The 9,261-nt window shown below is 55.0% G+C and overlaps 1 protein-coding gene across 1 annotated transcript; it reads left to right on the top strand.

The window, feature by feature from the left end:
- Positions 1-1,093: 1,093 nt before the first annotated feature.
- PITX1 (paired like homeodomain 1) lies at positions 1,094-7,988 on the top strand. The gene is made up of 4 exons (XM_059483951.1): positions 1,094-1,247; positions 1,369-1,550; positions 4,310-4,515; positions 7,186-7,988. The coding sequence occupies exons 2-4, from the start codon at positions 1,388-1,390 to the stop codon at positions 7,723-7,725; spliced, it is 909 nt and encodes a 302-aa protein (XP_059339934.1). The 5' UTR covers positions 1,094-1,247; positions 1,369-1,387; the 3' UTR covers positions 7,726-7,988.
- The last annotated feature ends 1,273 nt before the right edge of the window (positions 7,989-9,261 follow it).

Raw genomic sequence — 9,261 nt, 5'->3', positions numbered from 1 at the left:
TCTCCCTTCTCCCCTTTCCCCTGACCCCCGGTACCCGCGGTTCCCACCTTCCTTCCCCCGTGGGTTTTTCCACTTCGCCAGAACACGAGCTGTTATCCAAGAGGGCCAAGGCCCTGTCCCGGCCTGCGTGGGCCGCACTGGGGACGGGCCCTGCTCCACACGCCCCTGCCTTGGGACAGGGTGCACCGGGGACCGATGCAGGAGAGGGCTCTGCCCAGGACGGGTGGGGGTCTCACACCCCCCTTCCCGCCGGCTGCCCAGGCCCCTGGACTGGCACAATCTCAGAGACCCCTCCCGAAGGTCACCGCGAGATCGGCTGAATCAGGAAAATTATTTGTTATTAATCATGTGCTGAAAGATGATGTGATGGGAGAGATGGCACTGCCGCTGCTCCCCGGGCTGAGCTCCCCCGGCCGCCAGGCAGGGCCCGGGCAGCGTTCTTATAACCCCCGCAGCCTGGAAAATAATGTTAAAAAAGGTTCAAACCAGTTCCGACAGAGCCCACAGCCCAAGCACCCCTCCAGGAACATCTTCCCCGTGGGTCTGAAAGGTGTGGTGGGGTAGAGACGCTGAGGAGTGCGCGGGTGCGCATCCACTGCCGGCTGCGGAGGCTCCGCGGGTCGTGAGGCCCAGGCTGGAGCGGTGTGGGGATCCCTGTGGGGATCTGCCGTGCTGCGCGGGGGCGCAACCTGCGCGCTGCCGCTGGCAGGGGATTGCGGAGCGGGGCGAGCTGACGGGGTGCTGGGAGCGGGCGGGGGTCCCCAGAGGATTGTCCACCTTTCCATTCGTTTGTGAAATATTTTTAATACATCACCGGGCTTGGGGGAGGAGGCGGGTGAAGAGGAGGAGCGGAGGCGCTCCCGTAGGGGCCGCGGCGGGGGCCGGGCAGGGGCGGCGGGGGCCGCGGGTCGGGCCGCGGGCGCGCAAGGGGCGCGGATGGCGCGGAGTGCGGAGCTGGGTCCCGCGCGGCCGGGCTGGGCCAGCGCTAGATGGAGTGATGCATGAGCGAGACGGGGAGGTTTTAACCTTCAGGGGGAGGAGCCCCGTTTAACTACAGGCATTTGTTCTAGGGCAGGTCACTTTAATCTCTTTAGCTTTAAACTGTCCAACACGCAACTCGCGTTTCTCTATAAGGGATCTTTACCACTTCCCTGCCTATGCGGCCGGAGCGCCGTGCCTCTCCCCAGCAGAGACAACCGCCTTCCAGGCACTGCCCAGACTGCTTCCGACACCCTTAAAATAATACTGTTAGTAATAAGTGGATTTGCTTTTGGTTTTTGTTGATTTTTTTTTTCTTCCTTAAAAAAAAAAAAAAAAAAAGCTCCTTGTTCCTTTCTGTGTGGAATAAACACCTGCAAACTCCCCCAGGCAGCCCGGCGCCCCTGCCATGGATTCCTTTAAAGGTGGAATGAATTTGGAGAGACTGCCTGAGAGCTTGAGACCCCAACCCTCCCATGACATGGCTTCCAGCTTCCATTTGCAAAGATCCTCGGAACCCAGAGACCCGATCGACAACTCAGCCAGTGAATCCTCCGACACGGAGGTGCCAGGTAACCCTCCCCCTGCCCGCGCCCCCCCGGCCCCGGCCCGCTCCCCCCGCGCTGCCTCCCCCTCCCCACCGCGCCTTCCCCGCGCGGGCCGCCCGGGGGTGCCGAGCCCGCGCCCCCCGCGTACCGGAGCCCGTGGAGGGACAGGGCTGAGCGACAGCTGCCGGTGATCGCGGCGGCTCCATCCCGAGCGAGTCCCGGGAACAGGAGCCGGGGGCAGGGGCCCTCCTGGAGCTGCCTCCCCCACCGTGCCCGGCGCTGACAGCCCGCCCGGGGGACACATGGCTCCATGGTCCCATCCCCGGAGCTGCTGTCTTTTATTTATTTTATTTATTTTTAAATTAAAAAAAAAAACTGTCGTTATTAATTGATGGGGTCAGGAGGAAGGGGGGGGGCTCTTCGGGGAGTGCGGTTTTGCCGGATGTTTCTGAAATAATGTCAGCTTTTGCCCGGGTTTATTTTCCAGCTCGGGTGGTGCAGAGATGGAAAAAGATCTCTCTGTCAGCGAAAAAAAAAAAATTAAAAAGAAAGAAAGGGCAGGCAGAGCTGGAGAGGCAGCGTGGGGCCGAGGCAGGCAGCGCGGGCCGCCGCGGAGGGGATGTGCGCGGCCGCGGAGAGGGTTTGCGCGGGGCCGAGCGCTTTCCCCGCAGGAAAAGGGAAGGGAAGGATCCCCATGCCCTGACCACCGTGTGCGAGGGCTACAGGGAACGCTGGGCTCTCTCAGATTGCATTTAATTAAAACAACAACATTTTTAGAATGACAAGGGAAAGGTAGAAGACAGGAACAAAAGCTTGAAGAAGGAGTGTGATATTCCTTCTCCAGCAAGATTGTTTCAGAGGGAGTTTGTTTTATATACTTTTAGTTTTCTAATAGCTATTGTTGCTCTTGGGAATTTTAACCTAGAGAGTGGCAGTTGTACGAGTGGGTCCCGAAGTGGCACTCGGTGATATAGAGGGTTTGGGTTGTGCCTCCCGGCCTGATTCGCAAACAAAGTTAGAGACCGGCGTCTGGAAGGGACTCTGAGATTAGAGGGGATTATTGGAGATTAGAGAGGGAGATTTGCTCCATTTTGCCCTACCCCTGTGTGTGACCCCACGGCGCTGCCGGAGGGCCGAGGAGCTGCCTGCTTTTCTTCTCCGAGAACCTGCAAAATTCCTTTAGATTTTATTTTTAACGGGGAAAAAAAATAGTTACAAAAGCCTTGCTTTAGAGATTAGATATGCCTTGCAGATTTGGAACTGTATCACAGCCCTGCGCTGAGGCCGGATTTTTAGGGAGGACCGGGAGAGTTAAACCAGCGCTGGGCGAGGGGACCGGAGCCCACCGGGGCCGCTGCCGCTTCCCGATCCCCCGCTCCCCCTCGGCCCGGTTTGTCCGAGCCATTGGCGGCCGAGAGCGGGAGGATTTGTTTTGGCGGGGATGATTTTTGTTTCTGTTTCGCCGCCGCCGGGCCATGCGGCTGGGCCGGCGTGGGGACCGAGGGCCGGGGGCGATGGGGTCTGTGCTGAGAGGCCTTGGGTTGGCTGCAAACCCCGCATGCCATGGGCCCCTTTTGGGGTCCGCTGAGCAGCTGAGGTTCGCTCGCACCCTCGCCCCTTTCCCTGTGCAGGGTTCCCAGCAAGGTGCGACCCAAGAGTGACTTTGCAAGGACGAGCTCTCCCGGGCTCTGGATTCAGCACACGATTATTTTTAGACTCCCGCTTACCTCGCAGAGGTCGGGGCTGTACAAATGCCCCCGGGCCCGCCGGCAGCGGGAGAAAAACCTCCGAAAGGGGGTTAAAAATAAAAACAAAAACAGCTCTTTAAAGGAGGAGGAAAAAAGCTCTACAGGAGAAAACTCGCCGTGGTTTCTCCCTCCTGCAGCAGCAGGACCGAGGCCGGGGCTTGGCTGCGGCCCCCGGCCCTGCACGGCCCGGCCGCACCTTCCCCGCTCCTGCGGGGCCCAGCCCGGAGCATTTCGGTTCAGGGCCTCCAGACCCTCTCCGAGCGCTGCAGCCGGGACAAACCGGGCCCAAACCGGGCCGGGAGAGCCAGAGAGCCCGTTAGGAAAGGGGAGAGGGGGTTCGCAGGGCCGGTGTTGAATTCCTGCTCCCAGCCCGCGCAAATCTCGGCCGAGAAAACCCTCCTGGGTGGTTTCTTTTTTCTTTCCTTCTTCCGATACGATTTTTGCGGAGGGCTTCGCTCAGCCCTGCGTTAAAATAAACAGCAAAATCCTAAAAGATGAAGAATAAAATAATTATGAAAAGAGAATGAAGCGGGGGAGCAGAGAGGGGCCTTTTGCAATTATTTGCTCCTGGGTTTTCCACCCTTGCCCTTCCAAAGTTTCCTATCGCGGCCGAGCCCAACAAAGACAATGGAGCAAAGATCACGCCTTGGTTTGGAGGGAGAGAGAAGGTGCCGTAGAAAGGCGGAGCGGGCGGTGATACGGGCACCCCGCTCCCCACGAATGCGGTCACCCGCGTTGAGCCGCTCTGGGGGTCCCTCCTGCCGCATCCCTGGGTGCCCTGGGCCCGGCAGGGCTCCCTGATCCCTCCCCAGCCGCGCCGGGAAAGGCCGGGATGGGCTGCGGGGCTCGGGTTGGGTGCAGGGCTCAGCGGGACACGAGTGGGTGCCCCCACGCGTGCCTCCGGTGGGGTGGGCAGCGCTGGGTGCGGGGCGGGAGTGTCTGCCTTTGTGTGCCTGTACTGGCAAAAACACTAAAGCAAAAAACGCACAAAACAAAACTAAATAAACCAACCATCCCCAACCTGACCCCTCGCAGAAAAAGAGCGAAGCGGCGAGCAGAAAAACGAAGACGGGGCCGCCGACGACCCGGCGAAGAAGAAGAAGCAGCGGCGGCAGCGGACCCACTTCACCAGCCAGCAGCTGCAGGAGCTGGAGGCCACCTTCCAGCGAAACCGCTACCCCGACATGAGCATGAGGGAGGAGATCGCCGTGTGGACCAACCTCACCGAGCCCCGAGTCCGGGTAAGAGGGGCCGCAGCCCCGCCGGGGCGAGCTCTGCCCTGGGGCCGCCGGGGCGTGGGGGGCTCGGGGCGGCTGTCCCTTATGGGGGAGCGCTGCCACGGCTTGCCCTGGGCTGGGTTTAATGACCAAAATTGGGATCCAGGTCGGAGAGGAGAAATTCAGCTCTCGGCCACGGGGAGATCCGCCCGGAGCGGGTTAGCGACCGTGGGCCTTGCGCTGAGGACCGGTTCGGAAAGCGGGCGGCGAGCGGGGCAGGGAGCAGCGAAAGGCCGGGGTAGGGAAGGGTCTGACTGTGGGGGGAAGAACCCTCGGGACCGGACGAAAAGCGTGGCAGGGATGGAGCAAAATCCCATCCGAGCAATTTCCCCTTGCTCTGGTTATTCCCAGTAATCTCCACGGCCATGTCCCAACAAACCCCTGCCCCTGGCTATCGCCACAGCGCGATGGCGAGCCGAGCTCCAATCCGCACGGAGCGGTCTCGGGGCCGGCCCCTCCCGGCCGCGCGTCCCCCAAGGCCGCCGGCTGCTTGTGGAGGCCGAAAGCGAAGGGCAGGGGCTGGGGAGCGGTCACAAAGTCAATACGAGCTGAAAACACAAACCTGTACCGCGGAGGCGCTCCATTTTTACACGCCTCGGAGCCTATGCCACCATATATATATATATGGTGTGTGTATATATATACATACAGTATATTTATTTATTTATTTATTTATTTATTTATTTATTTTGATATATGTATATGCGCCCCTCTTAGCCAGAATCGAGGGGCTCGGTAATGTTGGAGCACACAGCTAGAAACATATATGTGTGTGTGTGCGTATGTGTATGTATATAAATATATATATATGTATGTATGTGTGCGTGTGTGTTTCGGCAATTCCTTAGAGAGATTTATGAGCGAAAGATCCTGGTAAAGAAGGACCGGGCGAAGCGGCTCCGTCACTATGGATCTGTCGCTGTGTCTCGGTTTGTCCACATTCCAAGTGCTTTTTTTCCACCCGAGACATTTCCCCGCGCGGTTTCCACAATGCTCGCACACCGCGGGACCGTGGGCTAAGCGCAGGAAAAACGGGAACTGCGGAGCGAAGCCCCACTACACGAAAAATCCACTTTTTCTTTTTTTTTTTTTCTTTTCGTTTTTCGTTTTTAACTTGGCAATTAAACCTTGAGTGACCAAATCGGATTACAGAGATTCTGCTTTAAACATTTGAAAAGTAAACACCCATTTGAAACAATTGCGTCTGAAAGCATTGTCTTAATTGAGTTTAAAACAAAACAAAGCCTGAACATTAATACTGGTTGAATATTTCAGGGAACAAATATAACTAAAATATGAGTTGCAATTAACATAATTTCGTTCTCCTTCTGTGTGGAGATGTTTGGGTTTGATGTTTTGAGATGGCAGATTGCAAATCTAACCTTAATTTGCTATGAGGCCTTCCTTTAAAATGTCTAGGAGCCATAATTAAAACTATTACCCTCATTTTCAGGAAATTCCTGTCTGGAAGCACCTTCCGAGGAGTATATTACAGGTTTTGAACATGTTGGCTTTCGTTTCCTATTTATACAGGATTCTTTTTATTATTGTTATTTTTTAAAATAGACTCTGCCATCCGTTCCCCCACGGAGTTTCCATCCTCGGGCCCGGTATTTAATAATAGTTGTGCCATTTCTGCGTCGGGAGGGGAGGCCCCAGGAGCCGCCCCCGCCCCCACGCCGGCTCCGGAGGGAGCGGAGCCTGCGCGGGGCCCGGCCCGGTGTCCGCGGGGAGCTCCCGGGCCCAGACCCGGTGGGACAAACCCGGGCTGCGCTGGGGAGGATGCTGCAAGGGAGGCTCGCAGCCTGGGCGCCGGCAGCAGGCAGCAGGATGCAGATTTTTAACCAATTTTTAAAGATTTTTGAAGCTGCCCGGCTTCAATCAGAGGGGACTCAATTGCTTTCCGAGGGCTATATATGTAGTGTATATATGATTATATATATATTATTGTGTATAAAAATAATCAGAGACTGGAACAGGTTTTCGCATCAAACATCAGGACCAGCCCCTCTTCTCTGTTTCCTGGTTAGGGCTGTAAATTCTCATTAGATATAAAGGCAGAGGTTGCATCTATCCGAGGGCGATGCAGGGATTGATTTTTTTTTTTTTTTAAACCTAAACATACTAATCTAATCCCTTTTTTTATGATCTGTAACAGGGGGCTTTTATTACACGGCATTAGCGTTCGGAAACGCGGCAGAGCCGGGGCGAGCCGGCCCTAATCAGAGCGGGCCGTGCTTCGCCCCCCGTCTGGCTCCGGGAAAGGGCTGGGGGGCCAGGGGGGCGCAGGGGGATGCAGGGGGTCGGGGGGACGCGGGGACCCGCGCAGGCACCCTCGGCACAGGGAACAGGGACGCTGCGCGCATCCCGGCCGGCTCATCCCGCTGAGCAGAGAGGGATGCGCGCAGAGCCCGCGGGGCGCGCAGGCACCGTGCGGAGCGGGACCCCGTTCCGCGGGGCGGGGGGCGGCGGGGACAGGCGGTGCGCGGCCGCGGAGCCGCCCTGGAGCCCCGCAGGAGCTGGCCGGGCCGCGGGGAGCAGCGCTGGGCCGCGGATACCTGCTCTCCGGCGGTGGGTGGGGGGCTGCTGCGGCCCCGCACTCACCGAGCCGTGTCGCTCCCCCCTCCCCACCAGGTCTGGTTCAAGAACCGCCGAGCCAAGTGGAGAAAGCGGGAGCGGAACCAGCAGATGGACCTGTGCAAGAACGGCTACGTGCCCCAGTTCAGCGGGCTGATGCAGCCCTACGATGACATGTACGCCGGCTACCCCTACAACAACTGGGCCACCAAAAGCCTCACCCCGGCGCCGCTCTCCACCAAGAGCTTCACCTTCTTCAACTCCATGAGCCCCCTGTCCTCGCAGTCCATGTTCTCGGCGCCCAGCAGCATCCCCTCCATGAACATGCCCTCCAGTATGGGCCACTCGGCCGTGCCGGGCATGGCCAACTCCGGCCTCAACAACATCAACAACATCAGCGGCTCCTCGCTCAACTCGGCCATGTCCTCGCCCGCCTGTCCCTACGGGCCGCCGGGCTCGCCCTACAGCGTCTACCGGGACACTTGCAACTCCAGCTTAGCCAGCCTCAGACTGAAATCTAAGCAGCACTCCAGTTTCGGCTACAGCAGTTTGCAAAGCCCCGGCTCCAGTTTAAACGCCTGTCAGTACAACAGTTGACGGACTTGACACAAACCACCTCCGACAAAGCACCGCCGACAAAGCAAAGCAGAAGCGAAGCGACGTTTAACGGAAAAGAAAAAAAAAATTATTAAACCCGATGATGATTAAAAGCAAAACCCAAGCAAGTGAGAGAGGGGAAAAAATAAAATAAAGCACACACACACCCTCCCGCCCCCCCAAAAAAGGCCCAAAATCTCCGCGGACTTCGACTGTCTAGGAAAAAAAAAATAAAAGGCAAAACAACGATACAACCAACAAAACAGCGCTTTAAAAATATTTTTTAAAACATTTAAAAGAAAAACCACCTCCATCTAAAACCGTAAACGGACCAGCAAACTTTTGCGAGAGACACCGAAATCTGGTACATGGATGAGTTGCAATTTTTTTCTCTGGATTATGCGGGTTGTATGTGTTTACTTGAACTTGCACAGGAGTCGGTACGGCGGCCGCTGCCCCGCGGGGAGGGCGGCAGGAGGGGACGCCTCGGTGGTAAGAGCTGGTGGGACGGTTCTTGGCCGCTTGTCGCACGGGAAGGGTTTGGTTAATGTTTACCACTGAGAAACAGAATCACACTCGGAAAAAAAAAAAATAAAAAGGTTGGGGGATGAGGGGAGGGGAAAAAAAAAAACCAAATCGCAGAGTAGAATCTGCAGGGGGAAAAATGGTTGAAATATTAGGTATGAAACTATTAAAATAATAATGACAAGGGTCAACCACTTATATAAGGTTATATTTATATCTACCGTTGCATTGTGCCGGATCATTGTCCTTGGCCGTTGAATAAACTGTTTTTAAAATGCATGATTCTTGATGTTTTTTCTTTAGTTGGAAGCTCTAATCCAGTCATTCCTGATACTAAGCAGCTCAAGGTTCCTACCTCTTCGTCCTTTCCAAAAGACTGCAGTATCCCCGGTTGTGAGAGAGCACAGAAACCCTTCAGCAAGGCGAAAACTGTTCATCTTTTTCCCCATCCTTAAAAGTCTTATCCTGATAATGAAATTATCATTCATCTTTATTTAAATGCAGGGGGTGTTTTTTCTCTTTGAAAAGTAAAACGGAAAAGCAACCCCCGTTTATAAAGTCTCGAAAAAAAGACGAAAAACGGTTTGTTATGAAGTGATTTCAGATACTGCATCTCTGCTAGAGAAACAGAGAGCCTCGGCGTCCGGAAAGGTTCTTAGCAAAGCTGAAAGCGTTCCTCGCTTTTCTAAATGTGAAGGAAAAACAAGGAACCAAAAAAATTTTCTTAAGGTGTTATTATCTTAAGGTGTTATTATGTAAATATAGATACTTTTACAAGTGCTTGTTGGAAAAAAATAAAAACAACAAACAAAACATGGAAATTATAAATATGATTTTTATTAATACGCATACAAAAGGCATATGAAGTTGAATTGCAGGCATATTTGTTGCTTATTTTTGTCGATACTTATTACCTGTAGATGACAAAGAGACATAAAATGCACACGGTACTTCTTTCCCAGTGTATTTCACACCTGTGGTAAACGTTACGCTGGATGTTTCAATTATGCT

This window comes from Ammospiza nelsoni, chromosome 16, assembly GCF_027579445.1.
Source record: "Ammospiza nelsoni isolate bAmmNel1 chromosome 16, bAmmNel1.pri, whole genome shotgun sequence".
NCBI lineage: Eukaryota > Metazoa > Chordata > Aves > Passeriformes > Passerellidae > Ammospiza > Ammospiza nelsoni.
The sequence above is the reverse complement of the archived record's forward strand: the minus strand, read 5'-3'. Positions and strand labels throughout refer to the sequence as shown.

Coding starts and splice junctions, on each gene's coding strand:
- PITX1 (XM_059483951.1), top strand. CDS start 1,388: ATGGATTCCTTTAAAGGTGGAATGAATTTGGAGAGACTGCCTGAGAGC. Junction 1,551..4,309: donor CTCCGACACGGAGGTGCCAG/GTAACCCTCCCC, acceptor GACCCCTCGCAG/AAAAAGAGCGAAGCGGCGAG. Junction 4,516..7,185: donor TCACCGAGCCCCGAGTCCGG/GTAAGAGGGGCC, acceptor CCTCCCCACCAG/GTCTGGTTCAAGAACCGCCG.